Source organism: Berghia stephanieae, chromosome 12, assembly GCF_034508935.2.
Source record: "Berghia stephanieae isolate SIO BIC M18660-M18661 chromosome 12, UCSD_Bste_1.3, whole genome shotgun sequence".
Lineage (NCBI taxonomy): Eukaryota > Metazoa > Mollusca > Gastropoda > Nudibranchia > Aeolidiidae > Berghia > Berghia stephanieae.
The window spans coordinates 42,683,320-42,706,175 of NC_088371.1; the positions used below are offsets into that span (position 1 = coordinate 42,683,320).

General features: G+C 38.0%; 1 protein-coding gene and 1 long non-coding RNA gene across 4 annotated transcripts in view; both read right to left on the reverse strand.

Moving 5' to 3' along the window:
* Positions 1-1,560: 1,560 nt before the first annotated feature.
* LOC144958007 (uncharacterized) overlaps positions 1,561-22,856 on the reverse strand; it is a 33,446-nt gene continuing 12,150 nt past the window's right edge. For all 3 annotated transcript variants that reach the window (XM_078889594.1, XM_078889592.1, XM_078889595.1), the window contains exons 2-4: positions 14,039-14,122; positions 7,106-7,219; positions 1,561-6,789 (exon numbers count right to left, since the gene is read on the reverse strand). In XM_078889594.1, coding sequence (XP_078745720.1) covers positions 2,954-6,789; positions 7,106-7,169 — 3,900 coding nt within the window. In that variant the 5' untranslated portion in view covers positions 7,170-7,219; positions 14,039-14,122 and the 3' untranslated portion in view covers positions 1,561-2,953. The remainder of the gene's footprint in view (positions 6,790-7,105; positions 7,220-14,038; positions 14,123-22,856) is intronic.
* Positions 8,893-11,375, reverse strand: LOC144958030 (uncharacterized). Its single transcript, XR_013642312.1, has 2 exons — positions 10,658-11,375; positions 8,893-10,211 (listed from the first exon to the last, which is right to left on the reverse strand). It is a non-coding gene; the product is annotated as an uncharacterized LOC144958030 (long non-coding RNA).

The following is a 22,856-nucleotide window of genomic DNA, read 5'->3' on the forward strand; positions in this document are numbered from 1 at the left end:
GTATGTCTCCAAGTCTCCTTGGGGCCGTCTCGAAGGACAGACCTCTCTGCTTTAGGTCCCTCTCTACAGTACGTCTCCAAGTCTCCTTGGGGCCGTCTCAAAGGACAGACCTCTCTGCTTTAGGTCCCTCTCTACGGTATATCTCCCAGTCCCCAGCTGAGCAACCCTGCCTCATAAATGAAACAATTTATGTCATTTCTCAAGACTGAGTTATTGAGTGTCAATGTACGAGCAATTGAAAAAGAAATGGTGAGGAGAAAATCAAAATGGATTGGTCACACTCTTAGAAAAACGACAACAAGCATCACCCAGCAAGCTTTGGCCTGGGATCCAAATGGCAAAAGAAAGAAGGGCTGACCAAAGTACACCTGGAGAAGACGTGTAGAAAAGGACACCCAGCGTTCGGTACAGACGTGTAGAAAAGGACACCCAGCGTTTGGTACAGACGTGTAGAAAAGGACACCCAGCGTTCGGTACAGACGTGTAGAAAAGGACACCCAGCGTTCGGTACAGACGTGTAGAAAAGGACACCCAGCGTTCGGTACAGACGTGTAGAAAAGGACACCCAGCGTTCGGTACAGACGTGTAGAAAAGGACACCCAGTGTTCGGTACAGACGTGTAGAAAAGGACACCCAGCGTTCGGTACAGACGTGTAGAAAAGGACACCCAGCGTTCGGTACAGACATGTAGAAAAGGACACCCAGCGTTCGGTACAGACGTGTAGAAAAGGACACCCAGCGTTCGGTACAGACGTGTAGAAAAGGACACCCAGCGTTCGGTACAGACGTGTAGAAAAGGACAACCAGCGTTCGGTACAGACGTGTAGAAAAGGACACCCAGCGTTCGGTACAGACGTGTAGAAAAGGACACCCAGCGTTCGGTACAGACGTGTAGAAAAGGACACCCAGCGTTCGGTACAGACGTGGAGAGGTTTGGACACGATGGCATAGGACAGAAAAAAAGTGGAGGACCTTCGTTGATGGCCTATGCTCCTGGAGGGGCAAAAGGCCAAAGAAGAATAAGATGCATATGAGCAAATGGTTTTCCATAAGTAAAACATTGATCTTTAAAAAAAAAGAGCTTTTATATAGCGCATCATCCACTACAAAGCATTTTACAAAGAATCCCTAACCACATAAACACCATGTAACATGTAGAACGAGACACAACGCCTGTCAGGCGATATTACAATTTTTCCGGACAGCAACAACGCTGCTAGCGGCCAGGTACTCATTTTACCCCTGCGTACGGTGAGAGAATGTGAGTAAAGAGCCTTTTCCAAGGACTCAACTATGCACGAGCAAGGCTCGAACTCAGATCTTTCCGATCCGAAAGTGAGTGTCATACCACTAGACCACATAGCCGCACAAGCATTTATATGATTTATTCCCAGACTGAGTCTTTGAGTGATTTGATGATGCAAGGCTGAACTTACTTTTACTTTTAGTCTAAAAATTCTGTTCCTCAAGCTTGGCATTGCCATGGCCTTTCCCTAGAACGGATTCTTGACTGTTCATGAAAGACTTAACTGTAAACAAAAGTTTTTTTACAAGTAAAAATGAGTTTTGAAGTGTATACACGTTTTTATTCAGAGCAAATATTTTCGCATAAATAAGACATTGTTTTGCTTTTTCCCCAAAATGGGTTTTTGAGTGGTTATGCACGTGTAAGTCTGAAACATTAAGTAAATTATTGTCTACAAAACACAAGGCACCAGGAGATGGACGAGGCACAAGAAGTCCTCAACAGACTTGAAACTGAGGCTGAACGAGTAGGACTATGCTGTAATGCTAAGAAGACAGTTTTCCAAACCTATCAATTAGCATACAGGCAAAGAATGGAGAATGGCTGAAGGAAGTTGACAACTTCAAGTACCTAGGAGGTTGGACCAAAAGCAGTTCCTATGATATTTCTGTCAGAATAGCATTGGCTTGGAGTGCCTGTCACAAACTCAGGAAAATCTGGAGTTCAAACCTACAGAGGGAAATAAAGAAGAGACTGTTCCTGGCAACGGTAGAGTCAGTGCTTCTATATGGAGCAGCGACATGGACTCTTACTAAAGCCCTTGAGAAGCAACTGGACGGCTGCTACACCCGTATGCTGCGGATGGCTCTCAATGTAAGCTGGAAAGAGCACATAACAAATGAATAGCTCTACAGTGACCTCCCCCCAGTGACCTCGAAGATTCAAAAGAGAAGACTGAGACTTGCGGGGCACTGCTGAAGACACAAGGAGGAGATTGCAAGCAGTCTTGTTCTATGGGAACCACCTGAGCGAACCAGAAGCAGAGGCAGGCAAATAAAACCTACATTGACTGTCTGCTAGATGACACAGGAATGGACAACACCCGGGAGCTGTGTACGCTTATGGAGGACAGGACAGAAAGGCAAAGACTTGTGGCTCATGTTGGATGCCCCAAGGGGCGGCCTGAGTAAGTAAGTAAGTACAAAACACCGAATCACTTTTCTCCAGAATGCGTTATTGAGTGATCATGTAAGGTTGAAATTTGAGTAAAAATTTTTTCCACAAATAAGACGTTGATATGGCGTTACTCCAGGAAAGGAATTTTGAGTGTTCATGCAAGAACTATAAATGAATGTTTTTCCACAAGTAAGACAATGATGTGGTCATTCTCAAGATTGAATTCTCCGCTAACTTCTTTTAAGAGTAAATGTTTTTCCACAATTAAGTGAAGTTAGCCTTTTTTCCAGAATGGGTTTTTGGGTGTCTCTACAAGTTGAAACTTTGAATAAATGCTTTCCCACAAGTAAGATATTTATCGTATATGGTTTTCTCCAGATTGGGTTTTTTAGTGTTTATACATGTTCGAACTTTGAATAAATGCTATTCCACAAGTAAGACATTGAAATGGCTTTTCTCCAGAATAAGATTTTGATTGGAAATTAAATACAAGCCTGTTCTGGAAGCAAATGGTTTTCCACAAGATACTGATCACTGATATGGCTTTTCCCCAGAATGGGTTTTTGAGTGTTCATGCAAAGTGGCACTTTGATTAAATGCTTTTCCACAAGTAAGTATATATGGCTTTTCACTAGAATGGCTTTTTGAGTGACGACGCAAGGATGAACTTTTCATAAATGTTTTTCCACAAGTAATACATTTATATGGCCTTTCGTCAGGATGGATTTTTGAGTGTGTTTGCAAGTTTTGGTTTGAAGTAAATGCTTTTCCACAAGTAAGACATTTATATGGCTTTTCACCAGAATGAGTTCTTGAGTGTGTTTGCAAGTTTTGGTTTGAAGTAAATGCTTTTCCACAAGTAAGACATTGAAAAGGCTTTTCACCAGAATGAGTTCTTGAGTGTTGTCTCCAGCCTTTCTTAGAAGAAAATGCTTTTCCACAAGTGACACATTCATATGGCTTTTCACCAGAATGAGTGTTTGAGTGATATTTCAAGCTTTCCTTAGAAGAAAATGCTTTTCCACAAGTAACACATTTAAATCGCTTTTCACCAGAATGAGTTCTTGAGTGTATTTGCAAGTTTGGGTTTGAAGAAAATGCTTTTCCACAAGTAAGACATTTATATGGCTTTTCACCAGAATGAGTTCTTGAGTGATTTTTCAAGCATTCCTTAGAAGAAAATGCTTTTCCACAAGTAATACATTTATATGGCTTTTCACCAGAATGAGTGTTTGAGTGATATTTCAAGTTTTGGTTTGAAGAAAATGCTTTTCCACAAGTAACACATTTATATGGCTTTTCACCAGAATGAGTTCTTGAGTGATATTTCCAGCCTTTCTTAGAAGAAAATGCTTTTCCACAAGTAAGACATTGATATGGCTTTTCACCAGAATGAGTTCTTGAGTGATATTTCCAGCCTTTCTTAGAAGAAAATGCTTTTCCACAAGTAAGACATTTAAATGGCTTTTCACCAGAATGAGTTCTTGAGTGTATTTGCAAGTTTTGGTTTGAAGTAAATGCTTTTCCACAAGTAAGACATTGATATGGCTTTTCACCAGAATGAGTTCTTGAGTGTGTTTGCAAGTTTTGGTTTGAAGTAAATGTTTTTCCACAAGTAAGACATTGAAAAGGCTTTTCACCAGAATGATTTCTTGAGTGTTGTCTCCAGCCTTTCTTAGAAGAAAATGCTTTTCCACAAGTGACACATTCATATGGCTTTTCACCAGAATGAGTTCTTGAGTGTATTTGCAAGTTTGGGTTTGAAGAAAATGCTTTTCCACAAGTGACACATTCATATGGCTTTTCACCAGAATGAGTTCTTGAGTGTATTTGCAAGTTTGGGTTTGAAGAAAATGCTTTTCCACAAGTAAGACATTTATATGGCTTTTCACCAGAATGAGTTCTTGAGTGATATTTCAAGCTGTGGTTTGAAGAAAATGTTTTTCCACAAGTAAGACATTTATATGGCTTTTCACCAGAATGAGTTCTTGAGTGATATTTCAAGCTGTGGTTTGAAGTAAATGTTTTTCCACAAGTAAGACATTTATATGGCTTTTCACCAGAATGAGTTCTTGAGTGATATTTCCAGCCTTCCTTACAAGAAAATGCTTTTCCACAAGTAAGACATTTATATGGCTTTTCACCAGAATGAGTTCTTGAGTGATATTTCCAGCCTTCCTTACAAGAAAATGTTTTTCCACAAGTAAGACATTTAAATGGCTTTTCACCAGAATGAGTTCTTGAGTGTATTTGCAAGTTTTGGTTTGAAGTAAATGCTTTTCCACAAGTAAGACATTGATATGGCTTTTCACCAGAATGAGTTCTTGAGTGTGTTTGCAAGTTTTGGTTTGAAGTAAATGTTTTTCCACAAGTAAGACATTGAAAAGGCTTTTCACCAGAATGATTTCTTGAGTGTTGTCTCCAGCCTTTCTTAGAAGAAAATGCTTTTCCACAAGTGACACATTCATATGGCTTTTCACCAGAATGAGTTCTTGAGTGTATTTGCAAGTTTGGGTTTGAAGAAAATGCTTTTCCACAAGTGACACATTCATATGGCTTTTCACCAGAATGAGTTCTTGAGTGTATTTGCAAGTTTGGGTTTGAAGAAAATGCTTTTCCACAAGTAAGACATTTATATGGCTTTTCACCAGAATGAGTGTTTGAGTGATATTTCAAGTTTTGGTTTGAAGAAAATGCTTTTCCACAAGTAACACATTTATATGGCTTTTCACCAGAATGAGTTCTTGAGTGATATTTCCAGCCTTTCTTAGAAGAAAATGCTTTTCCACAAGTAAGACATTGATATGGCTTTTCACCAGAATGAGTTCTTGAGTGATATTTCCAGCCTTTCTTAGAAGAAAATGCTTTTCCACAAGTAAGACATTTAAATGGCTTTTCACCAGAATGAGTTCTTGAGTGTATTTGCAAGTTTTGGTTTGAAGTAAATGCTTTTCCACAAGTAAGACATTGATATGGCTTTTCACCAGAATGAGTTCTTGAGTGTGTTTGCAAGTTTTGGTTTGAAGTAAATGTTTTTCCACAAGTAAGACATTGAAAAGGCTTTTCACCAGAATGATTTCTTGAGTGTTGTCTCCAGCCTTTCTTAGAAGAAAATGCTTTTCCACAAGTGACACATTCATATGGCTTTTCACCAGAATGAGTTCTTGAGTGTATTTGCAAGTTTGGGTTTGAAGAAAATGCTTTTCCACAAGTGACACATTCATATGGCTTTTCACCAGAATGAGTTCTTGAGTGTATTTGCAAGTTTGGGTTTGAAGAAAATGCTTTTCCACAAGTAAGACATTTATATGGCTTTTCACCAGAATGAGTTCTTGAGTGATATTTCAAGCTGTGGTTTGAAGAAAATGTTTTTCCACAAGTAAGACATTTATATGGCTTTTCACCAGAATGAGTTCTTGAGTGATATTTCAAGCTGTGGTTTGAAGTAAATGTTTTTCCACAAGTAAGACATTTATATGGCTTTTCACCAGAATGAGTTCTTGAGTGATATTTCCAGCCTTCCTTACAAGAAAATGCTTTTCCACAAGTAAGACATTTATATGGCTTTTCACCAGAATGAGTTCTTGAGTGATATTTCCAGCCTTCCTTACAAGAAAATGTTTTTCCACAAGTAAGACATTTATATGGCTTTTCACCAGAATGAGTTCTTGAGTGATATTTCAAGCTTTGGTTAGAAGTAAATGTTTTTCCACAAGTAAGACATTGAGATGGCTTCTCCCCAGAATGCTGTTTTGAGCGACGGTGCAAGGACGAGCTTTCAGCAAGTGCTTTTCCACGTGTATTAAACTGGTATGGCTTTTCTCTTGTAAGTGATAAATTATCTTTACTCAATACAAACTTATTTTTAAGATTCTTACCACACGTAGGACCTCCATTTTCCAAACAAAGATTTTTTTGACAATTTTCTAAACCTGACTGAAAATGTAATTCTTCAGTGTTTTTTCCTCCTTTGTGAACTGGAATGTAATTTTTGATTTCAGAATTACAAACAGATGTATTTTCACCAGTAAGAACCTCATTGTGATTTTCACTTGTTTGGGCTTCAATGAGTGGCTTTAAGTCTGGATAAGAAGAAATATTTTCGTTACACGAAATAAGCAGCTTCTTTTCTCCTTGAAGGTGAATCATTTTCTCTGTTTCACGTGTAGCACATCCATCATCAGGTGAATTCTTGGATGTGGAGGCTTTTTCAAAACATGCATCCAAATTATCCTTGGTGTCAGTCTCAGAACTTTCCGGCAATTCACCACAATTGATAGTAGTTTCATCAATATCAATTTCCATATGGAGTATTTCATCCAGAGGACTGCAAGAGTCGTCAACATCAACATCTATATCCTTGGGCTCTGCAAAATAGGAATCGTTTTAAAAATCTATTTATCATTTCATTAAACAAATCATCAACAAGCAGACAATAAATATCTGTTCCGGGTGAAGAAAAGCATAAAACTTTTATGACAATAAAAGCATAACTTGCACAAAAAGTGAGTGGAGCACGTACTCATGTAGATGACAACAATACATAAAGTAAGTAGCAAAATGCTAGAGGACAATAAAGAATAAAAACCTTAGAGCAATCAGGAGTCAACCAATCACAGCACATCCCCCCCAATTCCAAACAAAGTGGTTTCAAACACAGTAATCTCTGACTGACATTCTTACCAGGTTTGATACCAAGAAGAGCAGCAAGTTGATCCTCCGTTTCTAGAGTGTCGTTCACCAACATCTCAATAATTTGACTCACAGTCGATTCGGTAGCCAGACTTGCATAGCCAGCTGGAACAAACAAGAAACCAAAGGGGATTATTACAATCATTATCATTAGTATTATTATTATTATTATTATCATCATCATTGTCTTGTAGTAAATGCCTTATAGGCTGACATGTGTTTCTTGTGCTCTGGGGTAATTTTAGATTTGTACGTGTTTATAATGCGTGTCATCATTGGAAGTTTATATCTACTTGTGTGTGATAGTCTACGGAACCTACTTGTGTGTGATAGTCTACGGAACCTACTTGTGTGTGATTATGACATTATGACACCTCGCATGGCCTGGTGAACAACAAACATTGGCATTGTGTGAACTCACTCATGTTATGATTATGACATTATGACACCTCGCATGGCCTGGTGAACAACAAAGATTGGGACAGTGTGTGAACTCACTCATGTTATGATTATGACATCATGACACCTCACATGGCCTGGTGTGAATCACTCATGTTATGATTATGACATCATGACACCTCGCATGGCTTGACGAATGACAAAGATTCACTGTGTAGTAACATGTAATGAGCGTATGTCACAACGTTTTGGCACAATCATATGTCCCTGATAAACTATGCTGTGTGAAAGGGCATTTCCATTACCATTGATTTACTCTGCTTGTAAAAATATCGGATGGGAAAAGTGGAAGATGGTTGAATCAGAGTGAGCAGTTATCCAAATCTTCCATGCAGTTATGGAGACATATTATTATATATAAAAAAATGCCATCACTCAGGAACAGCGCACAGTAATGCAATGCACAGATAAAGGCGATGACTATTGTATTCAATTGAAATATGAAAATATCATGTCATCTTTGTCAGTTGAATGTACTAAAGCTGATGTTTTCGACACCACCACATTATGTTCATACCATCCACCTCCATCACCAAAAATTATCGTGACACACAATTTATTCATCCAGAATTCCAGGATCTTCCTGAACAGCCAAAAATTTATAAGTATCCAGTCTTAGGCCATTTCAAGTTCCACACAGATCCAGATATCGTACGTTTAAGTTGTCTTGTGGTGTGACACTCGCTTTCGAATCGGAAGGTCCTGGGTTAGAGCCTTGCTCAGCGCACAGTTGAGTCCTTGGAAAAAGCTCTTTATTCACATTCTCTCACCTTACTCAAGTGCAAAACGAGTACCCGGTCGTTAACAGCACTGTCTCTGTTAGAAAAAAATCGTAATATATCTTAACAGGCGTCATGTTCCATTATGCATCTTCGGAGTTGCGGTTGGACACAAACAGCCACTCTATCAACATCCCACTAGTACATAACAACTGATACAGAGAGATGGGAGGGAGGAAGGTTAAATACACTAACAGCCACTCTATCAACATCCCACTAGTCTCATGGAACATAACAACTGATACAGAGAGATGGGAGGGAGGAAGGTTGAATACACTAACAGCCACTCTATCAACATCCCACTAGTCTCATGGAACATAACAACTGATACAGAGAGATGGGAGGGAGGAAGGTTGAAGACACTAACAGCCACTCTATCTATCAACATCCCACTAGTCTCATGGAACATAACAACTGATACAGAGAGATGGGAGGGAGGAAGGTTGAAGACACTAACAGCCACTCTATCAACATCCCACTAGTCTCATGGAACATAACAACTGATACAGAGAGATGGGAGGGAGGAAGGTTGAATACAGTAACAGCCACTCTATCAACATCCCACTAGTCTCATGGAACATAACAACTGATACAGAGAGATGGGAGGGAGGAAGGTTGAAGACACTAACAGTAGGTACCACAAAGTGATTTTTCAAATGCAGTATAGCTCTTTTTGCGTTACACAGTCAGATAGAATACAGCAAAACTAGAACTTCAGTCTTTAAATCATCAAAATCGGACAAAAATTTTAAAAGTTATGAATTTTTAAATTTATTTTTGGACTCCAACAATAAGCGACAATTTTCAAACAGCATAAAAGACAATGTTCACAACAAGATTGCAAAAAATATATGGGAATGAACTAATAACTGTAAACATATTCTTATTCTATACAACTTTTTCTATCCATATACATAATTTCAAAGGTATACAGTGAAAGGTAAAAATTTTATACCCATGTCAATTCGAGAGAAATTAGTTCGGACTTAGTCATTTTTTACGAGAAATCAGCATCTCCTATCAAATACTGGAAGTTCGCAATGCTACTGTGCAATGAAATTCACTCGTAAACTGGTGAAACTTCTCGGACTTGTTCAATGTGTACTGAAATTTGATCTTATTTTTTTTTACTGTGATTGTTTAATAAAAAAGTATTGAAATGCAGTGGCGAAGTTGGCGAAAAGCTCCATTTCGCAGAATGTCCACAAAAATACGACAAATATCGAATAATTGACCATAACTTTGAAACCAATGCTCAGAATACCTTGAAACTTGCTATGTCTATGTATTTTCATGCACTGAATTCAAATCTGATGCTTACAAGTACATAAAAACACATATTGGGATAAAATTTTACATTTTGAGGGTAAAAGTAAAATTAACGCGAACACGCCACAGATGAATCACGAGCATCTAATAACACAGCGTAAAAATCTTCTCAGTTCATGGAACGGAATGAAACTTTGCTTGCATATACAATACGATGCTCTGATATCAAATACCAAGCTCAATTACAAATAAAGCTCATATAATGACTTGACTTGACTTAGATGCCTTTCGCGTCTCGACCGAAAGATCGGGTCGCCTTGGCTGTTTCCAGTATTTCCTGTGTGAGGTGTCTCCAATATTGCCGGTCCTCTGCTAGGGTTCTCAGATTTTCAAGGTCCCCTGCCGTTATGAGACTAATGCTTTGTCCAAGTGTTGTGAGGTTTTTGTTTAGGATCACAGGGAGTGTTGTGATCGGTCTTCCTCTGAAAAGGTTCCCGTGTTTTTGGAAGTATCCCGACATGGCTTGGTTAGCTGGTATGTTTTTGTCCCTGTGTAGTATGTGACCGCTAGAGCATCATATCCAGTATCTCCTGTAATAAGAAGCAAAATACCTATGAAAAAATATTCAAGGTGACTTATGGTATGAAATGTTTATAAATAAATTGAAAGAATCCCATCTGTATCGAAGCAAAACAATTCGTTGACAACAAACCGGAAGTCGCCTGTCGATTTCGTTGACTTGACTAGGCATACCCGGTTGAAAGGATAATAAAGTTACTAAGGTGATAAATAAGAAAGATTGTCATTTTTCAGTTTTAAAACGATACCTTACTCTAATAAAAAAAGTTGGTTAGGTCAACCAAGGCCTAATAACCTATCGAGAACAGCGTAAAGTAGCGAATCGAGGACAACAAAGTTAGGCTGTTCCATAGCTGTGCTTACTCCCACTGGCAAAAAAGGAAAATGGAACGTAATATTTGATATAATTAATCTTGGTAATTAAACTGCATTTAATTTTATTAACAAAAACACTTACTTAGCACAGACATTGGGTCAGTATCCTTTTTGAGAGTCTTTTTTTCACAGTCCGTTGAGTCGGACCGCAGGTCACGACCAGCCGGTAGATCTGCATCGAGTTCAACGATTGGAATGGCAGCCATAGTTCAGAAGTCAGGAGAACGGTATAATATAGGGTGTCGTTGCGTTCAAATCGCTGTCGCTGTGATTTTGCTTTTAACTTTTAATAAATATGTTTTTGTTGATGAAAAATTTGTCTTTCTGATAGTGTAACACAAGCCAAGGCTTATATTCGGCGTCGGGTGAAAAATTAGAGCTTTCGCTTTCACAACGATATTTCGACGGCTTCGCGGATATAAACCTTAGCTTGTGTTACATGTTTGTAAAGCTTAATTCCCGCTCTTTTCAGTGGTGAAAACCGTAAGTCTCTACGACACACACAGCTAAAGCGCGACCCGTTTGTTTACAACCACTGCAATCCGGTGCGTGGTTCACCCGCCGATATCGTAACGAAAAAGTTAGAAAATTAAGCTGTTCATTCTAGTAATTGCCGAAAAACAATACAGCGTAACAAAACAACATTTACAAATTATTAAAGAGTGAACTTTGAAGTTTATACAGATATAAATTTTCTTTTTCTTTTATTAATATCTTTATAACAACGATTTGTTGAAAAAGCCCAACTTACTACACTTCGACGGGCTTACGATAGATTTTCAACCGATTCATTGCGTGACTTTGCGGTACCTACTAACAGCCACTCTATCAACATCCCACTAGTCTCATGGAACATAACAACTGATACAGAGAGATGGGAGGGAGGAAGGTTGAATACAGTAACAGCCACTCTATCAACATCCCACTAGTCTCATGGAACATAACAACTGATACAGAGAGATGGGAGGGAGGAAGGTTGAAGACACTAACAGCCACTCTATCAACATCCCACTAGTCTCATGGAACATAACAACTGATACAGAGAGATGGGAGGGAGGAAGGTTGAATACAGTAACAGCCACTCTATCAACATCCCACTAGTCTCATGGAACTTAACAACTGATACAGAGAGATGGGAGGGAGGAAGAGTGAAGACACTAACAGCCACTCTATCAACATCCCACTAGTCTCATGGAACATAACAACTGATACAGAGAGATGGGAGAGAGGAAGGTTGAAGACACTAACAGCCACTCTATCAACATCCCACTAGTCTCATGGAACATAACAACTGATACAGAGAGATGGGAGGGAGGAAGGTTGAAGACACTAACAGCCACTCTATCAACATCCCACTAGTCTCATGGAACATAGCAACTGATACAGAGAGATGGGAGGGAGGAAGGTTGAAGACACTAACAGCCACTCTATCAATCAACATCCCACTAGTCTCATGGAACATAACAACTGATACAGAGAGATAGGAGGGAGGAAGGTTGAAGACACTAACAGCCACTCTATCTATCAACATCCCACTAGTCTCATGGAACATAACAACTGATACAGAGAGATGGGAGGGAGGAAGGTTGAAGACAGTAACAGCCACTCTATCAACATCCCACTAGTCTCATGGAACTTAACAACTGATACAGAGAGATGGGAGGGAGGAAGGTTGAAGACACTAACAGCCACTCTATCAACATCCCACTAGTCTCATGGAACATAACAACTGATACAGAGAGATGGGAGGGAGGAAGGTTGAAGACACTAACAGCCACTCTATCAACATCCCACTAGTCTCATGGAACATAACAACTGATACAGAGAGATGGGAGGGAGGAAGGTTGAAGACACTAACAGCCACTCTATCAACATCCCACTAGTCTCATGGAACATAACAACTGATACAGAGAGATGGGAGGGAGGAAGGTTGAAGACACTAACAGCCACTCTTATCAACATCCCACTAGTCTCATGGAACATAACAACTGATACAGAGAGATGGGAGGGAGGAAGGTTGAAGACAGTAACAGCCACTCTATCAACATCCCACTAGTCTCATGGAACATAACAACTGATACAGAGAGATGGGAGGGAGGAAGGTTGAAGACACTAACAGCCACTCTATCAACATCCCACTAGTCTCATGGAACATAACAACTGATACAGAGAGATGGGAGGGAGGAAGGTTGAAGACAGTAACAGCCACTCTATCAACATCCCACTAGTCTCATGGAACATAACAACTGATACAGAGATGGGAGGGAGAAGGTTGAAGACAGTAACAGCCACTCTATCAACATCCCACTAGTCTCATGGAACATAATAACTGATACAGAGAGATGGGAGGGAGGAAGGTTGAAGACAGTAACAGCCACTCTATCAACATCCCACTAGTCTCATGGACCATAACAACTGATACAGAGAGATGGGAGGGAGGAAGGTTGAAGACACTAACAGCCACTCTATCAACATCCCACTAGTCTCATGGAACATAACAACTGATACAGAGAGATGGAGGGAGGAAGGTTGAAGACAGTAACAGCCACTCTATCAACATCCCACTAGTCTCATGGACCATAACAACTGATACAGAGAGATGGGAGGGAGGAAGGTTGAAGACACTAACAGCCACTCTATCAACATCCCACTAGTCTCATGGAACATAACAACTGATACAGAGAGATGGGAGGGAGGAAGGTTGAAGACAGTAACAGCCACTCTATCAACATCCCACTAGTCTCATGGACCATAACAACTGATACAGAGAGATGGGAGGGAGGAAGGTTGAAGACACTAACAGCCACTCTATCAACATCCCACTAGTCTCATGGAACATAACAACTGATACAGAGAGATGGGAGGGAGGAAGGTTGAAGACAGTAACAGCCACTCTATCAACATCCCACTAGTCTCATGGAACATAACAACTGATACAGAGAGATGGGAGGGAGGAAGGTTGAAGACACTAACAGCCACTCTATCAACATCCCACGAGTCTCATGTAACATAACAACTGATACAGAGAGATGGGAGGGAGGAAGGTTGAAGACACTAACAGCCACTCTATCAACATCCCACTAGTCTCATGGAACATAACAACTGATACAGAGAGATGGGAGGGCGGAAGGTTGAAGACAGTAACAGCCACTCTATCAACATCCCACTAGTCTCATGGAACATAACAACTGATACAGAGAGATGGGAGGGAGGAAGGTTGAAGACAGTAACAGCCACTCTATCAACATCCCACTAGTCTCATGGAACATAACAACTGATACAGAGAGATGGGAGGGAGGAAGGTTGAAGACACTAACAGCCACTCTATCAACATCCCACGAGTCTCATGGAACTTAACAACTGATACAGAGAGATGGGAGGGAGGAAGGATGAATACACTAACAGCCACTCTATCAACATCCCACAAGCCTGCTATTTAAATCATATGGATAAACAAACTCACTTCTTTGTAGACGGTCCCATACTTGAGTCCTCAAACTAGACTGTTGCTGGCTCTCCTCACCTACTCCATTCAAATCTGATGTCTCTGTTGGGAATTATCAAATAGAAAATAGATTAACAGCCAGTGAAAAATCCACTGGTTCTTGTCAGGGTATTATTGATAGATAAATGATTAAATAAACGAGTAAAACGAAGTATCAATCAATAAGTTTAAAAATAACAAAACAATTATATACTAAATAAAGATAGAAATGAATAAACAAATAAATAAATAGTGTATCGACATTTCCTCTGTACAAATAAATAAATAGTGTCTCGGCATTTCCTCTGTACAAATAAATAAATAAATAGTGTCTCGGCATTTCCTCTGTACAAATAAATAAATAGTGTATCGGCATTTCCTCTGTACAAATAAATAAATAGTGTATCGACATTTCCTCTGTACAAATAAATAAATAGTGTATCGGCATTTCCTCTGTACAAATAAATAAATAGTGTATCGGCATTTCCTCTGTACCAATAAATAAATAGTGTATCGACATTTCCTCTGTACCAATAAATAAATAGTGTATCAGCATTTCCTCTGTACCAATAAATAAATAGTGTATCGACATTTCCTCTGTACAAATAAATAAATAGTGTATCGACATTTCCTCTGTACTAATAAATAAATAGTGTATCGACATTTCCTCTATACAAATAAATACATAGTGTATCGGCATTTCCTCTGTACAAATAAATAAATAGTGTATCGACATTTCCTCTGTACCAATAAATAAATAGTGTATCAGCATTTCCTCTGTACCAATAAATAAATAGTGTATCGGCATTTCCTCTGTACAAATAAATAAATAGTGTATCGACATTTCCTCTGTACAAATAAATCAATAGTGTATCGACATTTCCTCTATACAAATAAATAAATAGTGTACCGGCATTTCCTCTGTACAAATAAATAAATAGTGTATCGACATTTCCTCTGTACAAATAAATAAATAGTGTATCGACATTTCCTCTGTACAAATAAATAAATAGTGTATCGACATTTCCTCTGTACAAATAAATAAATAGTGTATCGACATTTCCTCTATATAAATAAATAAATAGTGTATTGGCATTTCCTCTGTACAAATAAATAAATAGTGTATCGGCATTTCCTCTATACAAATAAATAAATAGTGTATCGGCATTTCTTCTGTACAAATAAATAAATAAACAGTGTATCGACATTTCCTCTGTACCAATAAATAAATAGTGTATCGACATTTCCTCTGTACAAATAAATAAATAGTGTATCGGCATTTCCTCTGTACAAATAAATAAATAGTCTATCGAGATTTCCTCTGTACAAATAAATAAATAGTGTATCGACATTTCCTCTGTACAAATAAATAAATAGTGTATCGACATTTCCTCTGTACAAATAAATAAATAGTGTATCGAAATTTCCTCTGTACAAATAAATAAATAGTGTATCGGCATTTCCTTTATACAAATAAATAAATAGTGTATCGACATTTCCTCTGTACAAATAAATAAATAAATAGTGTATCGACATTTCCTCTGTACAAATAAATAAATAGTGTATCGACATTTCCTCTATACAAATAAATAAATAGTGTATCTACATTCCCTCTGTACAAATAAATAGTGTATCGACATTTCCTCTGTACAAATAAATAAATAAATAGTGAATCGACATTTCCTCTGTACAAATAAATAAATAAATAGTGTATCGGCATTTCCTCTGTACAAATAAATAAACAGTGTATCGACATTTCCTCTGTACAAATAAATAAATAGTGTATCGGCATTTCCTCTGTACAAATAAATAAATAAATAGTGTATCGACATTTCCTCTGTACAAATAAATAAATAGTGTATCGGCATTTCCTCTGTACAAATAAATAAATAAATAGTGTATCGACATTTCCTCTGTACAAATAAATAAATAGTGTATCGACATTTCCTCTGTACAAATAAATAAACAGTGTATCGACATTTCCTCTGTACAAATAAATAAATAGTGTATCGGCATTTCCTCTGTACAAATAAATAAATAGTGTATCGACATTTCCTTTATACAAATAAATAAATAGTGTATCGACATTTCCTCTGTACAAATAATAAAATACAGACACCTGTCTGAGGATAAGCAAATTTCGTTATCCCCAGACACATATTTGAAACTCCGCTCTTTTAAACAATTATCCACATTCCAGAATATGGAATGTTTCCAAATGCAAATAGAAATAAGGAAAGTTAATAAAATATCTATAAAAACATAAAATTAACCAACATTAAATCAGTTGTTACTACATATACACAAGATGCGTCGACTTCGAAGTGGGTGTCATGGCCGAATGGTTTAGTCGTCTGCCCTGGAAGTTTTACCAGAACCGACGTTGTGAGTTCAGATCCTGGTTTCGCCACTTTATTTTTTTAAAATTCCGTCTTCTTTTTACAGAACGTTGCAAGGGATAAATGTCCCATTCATCCTCCCCCCCCCCCCCTCCCCCCTACCTCTTTTTTTTTTTTTGTGCGAGTCTATTCTTTTCTCCTTTTTGTTTAGCCTTTTGTTCCGTTTGTGAATATGAATTTCTTAAAATTGTTTCTATTTTTTTTTTTAATTATTGTTTGTTTTTTTCTCTTCTATCTGACCATTTGGTTGCTCTCTGAATATTTCTGTTTGTTTGCTTTTTAATTATGTATTCCCTTTAGACACTTTTTGAGATCGGAGTGGGGACGAATATGACAATTAGCTAGAAACTAGAGAGGAACCAAGAGAGAGAGAGAGAGAGAGAGAGAGAGAGAGAGAGAGCGAGAGAGAGAGAGAGAGAGAGAGAGAGAGAGAGAGAGATAGAGAGAGTGTTAAAAAAAAAAAAGAGGTGGGAGGAGGCTGGATGGGACATTTGTCCCTTGCAACGTTCTGTAAAAATTGGGAGTTTAATAGAAATTCTAAATGTACCTCACACACTTGAAACCAATGTCATATGAAAGAGCTGGCAGCACAGATTTGAATTTTGTTTCTATCCTGATTAGAAATGTAGTTACGGCAGTTCAAAGCCTGAAATTTCAGACCGATTTTTACCCCAAAATTACCATTTCAAAGTTGTGACCGAAATCGTGTGATGTTAATAAAAAAAGGTTAAAACGGTCAATATGGAGTTCTTATCATTTATTGTATACCAAAATGTTTGTCTTATCGAGGACAATGCATTTACATTAATAAAGAGGAAGATAAACATTTCAAATTAACACATTATTACATAATATGACGCAAATGTTACATAATCAAAAACTTGGCTAGACGTAAGAAACAATTTGCTATATCACTTTTGGATTTATCCCCAATATCTCACTGAAACAATTGCAAATAATTACCCTCTTTTAATTAATGCATAGAGAATAAAAAAGGGTTTGAGAGTATTTAAATGAAAAGATATAAACATGTTGTGTAATGACATAATGAGTTTATTTTTATCTATGGCAATTTAATTGCACATATAAATAAAATGGTAGATTGAAAAAGTTCAAATAAATTGAAACAGATTCCCTATTATAATTAGAAAGAAAGTTCTGGCTTTTAATACTTTAAAAAATTCTGCTGAACCACTTTGGGTTTATTGCTATTACATTATTTGAACTGACAATTAATATAATTTGATCCCCCCTCCCCCCCCCACCCTTCTTTCTCAATGTGTGGGGGTGTCAAAATGTATAACTAATAGAACTTCTTAAGTTTCATTTACTCTTCAGTTTTCATTATTTTGTAATGATTATTTTTCCGCGGTAGGTCAGGTAATAATGATATTACCTCTTTAGACTTGTTCTTGAAACGTATATTTCGCTGATGTTTTATTGTTAATTATATTTTTATTTTTTATTTTTTTCAATGATGAGTTAATTTGATTTTTAAATTGCATAATTTGAATTATCTTGCTAATGTTTAATTTTAAATGACATTGTGTGTTGGGCCTCAACTTAGCTCAACTGCTTGTTAGAATTTTCCTGCCCCCCCCCCCCCCCCCCTTTCTTTCACCAAATTGGGTGAAGTATTTGGTTTTTCTTTTTCCAAATTTTATGTACGCTGTTATGTATGCATGGATATGAGAAGTAATACAGAGTGTTTTAAAACTCATTTTATTCATTAATTCACTATATCATTGCTTACATCGCTCAGTCAATTTTGAATTTTCTCTTACAGCATGGACCACACAATTGCAAGTCATAACCAAGCAGTGAATTCACTATGTAGGACATGTGGTATGATTTGTTTAACACAGAAATAGAAACGTGCCCGCAAGAAACAATTTAAATGTTCAAATTATTCTAATGACATTCTTTTAGTCTATGGGACTGACATGGCGTTGGACAAGCAAGGAGCACACTCATAATTTATGTGTAAAAAGTACACATTATAAAGCACATTGAACACACGACTCATTGGCTTCTTTGTATTTTCTCATTGACGCTAATAATAAATAAATCAACCTTGAAACGGGTTGCACTTGCATGTTTGATATCGACAGAGTAGAATATAACAACAAACTCCAAAACGCAGGAGAGACTTTCAAATCTCATGCACGAGCCACTCACCCTCAGGGATGGTCCTATTGCCTCTGAATTGGACAGAATACCGCATTACACAACAGGCTTACCACAGCAGGTCATTCATTGGCAACCACTGCCACAAATACTTACAAGAAAAAGTCTACACTTACAATTATCCAACAAACAAAGAACTGCACCCACGACCCACTCATCATTGACGACGCTTGCAGTATTGGATTAATTTTCGACAATATAAACAAGGCCTATAGTCATGTGCACAACATTATATCACACACAAAATCGATCAAAGCAGACACAATCCAATATATTCAAAGTGCAATAAAACATTACACGGATACATACAGAAAATATTTTCCAAACAAAATAATCCCAAAACACCTCCTTGAGTACCACTGCATACCACACATCACTCAATATAAGTTTAGACTTAGACTTCTTGGAGAACAAGGCACAGTGAGCTGTCACCAAACAACAGCAAAATTGGAAAAAAAGAGCATCCGGCATTATCAATGATATGAATAAAATGCGATTTGTCATCAACGCAATGCAGTTAAAGACCAGCCCCAAACTACACTGACGAGTTTGAATGCTCGTAGCGGATATATTTTTGTTGAGGAAAAATACATTTTTTGTGAGGAGAAGTATCTATACCTTGTCTTTATAATTATAATACATAAAATTCAGACAAATCCATAGCAACGTGTTTTTTTTCTCTAATTTTTGAAATGTTGCACCCGCTATATTTTTTGTGTAATTTGTTACCGTCCATTGATAACTTATATTGAGAAATCTAGTAATACTATGAAAAAATAAAAAACACACAGTAAAAGTAGAAAATATAAACTTTTATACCAAGTAGTGATATTTCAACTCATTCAATATGGGTGTCTAACAGACAATAAAACAAAACATTGTTAAATTGAGTGAAACGGCAATCCCCGTTAGGTAAATTCCTCTCGGTGATTGACCGCTCACCTTGACCGGGTCAGCAGGTGTCAGGAACGGGATACCGTCTCAACTAAACTGTTGTCGTTGTGTACGCTGTGCGATATGAATATCGATATCGTCCGGCAGCCATGATGAGAAGATAATGTAAACATGGCATTTCGGCGCAGAGTTAAAAGATGTCTGCGCATAGATATAGAGCCCTGAAATTTGGCATAAATAAAGTTTAGATGTTATTCTAAAAACAAGCGTTATTATTTTTAAAACACGCGGTAAATAAAAAAATAAATGCAATTGAAAATTGCCAAATTTTAACATCATATAACCTCTGGAATTATTAATGGATTTTTCCTTATTAATTGGCACCATTTAAAAGGAAATTGAAAGACGAAAATAATGATACCAAAATATCTGCGATATTCCTCTTTACAGAGACGCCAACTTTAAATTTGGCTCACAGGAGTTTCAGACACCACTCGTAGGAATTTCAAGGCCGAAAGAGGAATTAACGCACACAAGAAAAAGGAATTGGAATGGTATTTGGCATTGTGTTTACATATTGTATAGTTCTAAATAGATAACTGATTAGAATTATATTATGGATACATAAACACATTGCCAAATACAATCCCAAAGTTTCTATATTTTCAATGAAGTAAAGCGCCAAAACCTAATGGTAGAGATTGTAGTACTGGTGAAAGTGAGGATGATGTGGTGTTAGTGGTTGTGGTAATAGAGGTAGTGATGATGAAGATGTTTGTTTAAGGGTTTTACGGCGCTTGCAACACATTTAGGTTATATCAGCGCCAGTAAAAAGGAAGAAAATGGGATGGTAAAAAGTTCTAGAATTACAATTAAAGCACCCAAGAGACAATAAGATAAAGGGGAACTGGGAACAAATAGGGATCAGATGTAGATTCCAAGAACACACCACCAATGTACTTGGTTTGAGATCACCTTTAAGTCTCATTCGGACACAAGCACAGAACCCAACAAAGAGGAATACACTCAAATGCTTACATGATACATTAAGAATAACAAATATAATAATACATAACAGAGAGATGATTTTCAAGGAAAAAAATATCATCTCCCAAAACAATAACTGTGCATTTGACTGTTTCCCTCCCAACCAGGACTCCGGTCAGGGCCAGGACAAAATCAAGTAATCTCATTCCAAGACAAAGACAGAAAGCTTGTTAGAAAACAGATATAGGGGGATAGAAGATACAGTATCTACCTACCTGCCCACTACGGGAGGTGATGAACCCCACCCAGATGATGATGATATGGTGGTGGTGGTGGTGGTTGAAGTAGTAGTTGTAGTGATGATGATGTGATGGTGGTATAGTGGTTGTAGTAGTTGTGGTCATGATGATAATGATGTGGTAGGGGTTGTAGTAGTGGTGGTAGTGATGTTGATGTGGTGGAGATGGTGGTTGTAGTACAAATGGTGGTGATGATTATGTGGTAGTGGTGGTTGTAGTAGTAGTTGTAGTGATGGTGATGATGTGGTGGTGGTTGTAGTAGTCGTGGTAGTGATGATAATGTGGTGGTGGTGGTTGTAGTAGTAGTAGTGTTAATGATGATGTGGTGGTGGTTGTAGTGGTAGTGATGATGAGGTGGTGTAGTGGTGGTTGTTGTAGTAGCAGTAGTATTAGTAGTAATAGTAGTAGTAGTAGTAGTAGTAGTAGTAGTAGTAGTAATGGTTGTAGCAGTAGTAGTATAGTAGTAGTAGTGGTAGTGATGACGATGTGGTTGTGGTGGTTGTAGTAGTAGTGTTAGTGATGATGATGTGGTGGTGGTGGTTGTAGTAGCAGCGGTATTGATGCTGATGTGGTGGTGGTGGTGGTAGTGGTTGTAGTAGTAGTAGTGGAGGTCGTGATGAAGATGAGGTCGTGGTGGTTGTAGTAGTAGTGGTAGTGATGATGATGTGGTGGTGGTTGTAGTAGTGGTGGTATTGATGATGATGGGTGGTGATGCTGGTTGTAGTACAAATGGTAGTGATGATGATGTGGTAGTGGTGGTTGTAGTAGTGGTGGTAGTGATGATGATGTGGTGGTGATGGTGGTTGTAGTACAAATGGTAGTGATGATGATGTGGTAGTAGTTGTTGTAGTAGTAGTGGTAGTGATGGTTGTAGTACAAATGGTAGTGATGATAATGTGGTAGTGGTGGTTGTAGCAGTAGTGGTAGTGATGATGTGGTGGTTGTAGCAGTTGTGGTAGTGATGGTGTGGTGGTGGTGGTTGTAGTAGTAGTGGTAGTGATGATAATGTGGTGGTTGTAGTAGTAGTGGTAGTAATGATGTGGTGGTTGTAGTAGTGGTGGTAGTGATGATGTGGCTGCGGTGGTTGTAGTAGTAGTGATAGTGATGATGAAGTGGCGGTGGTGGTGTAGTAGTAGTGGTAGTGTAGACCTGTAAATGAGCTCTATAAAAATTGACTGAAACTGAAACTCTTCGTAATTCGTCGTAGCGGTAAAATCCAAAGAATCAAAATGAAAGGTAAACAGCAAGCTCACTTGAGCAAAGCAACGGCAGAAAACTAAATTGCGAGGGAATTAATTAGGCTACTTACCATTGTTCCTTGTAATTAGGTACCCGATCAGTGAAGAAACTTAGAAACGGTGGTTGTAGTAGTTGTGGTCATGATGATAATGATGTGGTAGGGGTTGTAGTAGTGGTGGTAGTGATGTTGATGTGGTGGAGATGGTGGTTGTAGTACAAATGGTGGTGATGATTATGTGGTAGTGGTGGTTGTAGTAGTAGTTGTAGTGATGGTGATGATGTGGTGGTGGTTGTAGTAGTCGTGGTAGTGATGATAATGTGGTGGTGGTGGTTGTAGTAGTAGTAGTGTTAATGATGATGTGGTGGTGGTTGTAGTGGTAGTGATGATGAGGTGGTGTAGTGGTGGTTGTTGTAGTAGCAGTAGTATTAGTAGTAATAGTAGTAGTAGTAGTAGTAGTAGTAGTAGTAGTAGTAGTAGTAGTAGTAGTAGTAGTAGTAGTAGTAATGGTTGTAGCAGTAGTAGTATAGTAGTAGTAGTGGTAGTGATGACGATGTGGTTGTGGTGGTTGTAGTAGTAGTGTTAGTGATGATGATGTGGTGGTGGTGGTTGTAGTAGCAGCGGTATTGATGCTGATGTGGTGGGTGGTGGTGTGTAGTGGTTGTAGTAGTAGTAGTGGAGGTCGTGATGAAGATGAGGTCGTGGTGGTTGTAGTAGTAGTGGTAGTGATGATGATGTGGTGGTGGTTGTAGTAGTGGTGGTATTGATGATGATGTGGTGGTGATGCTGGTTGT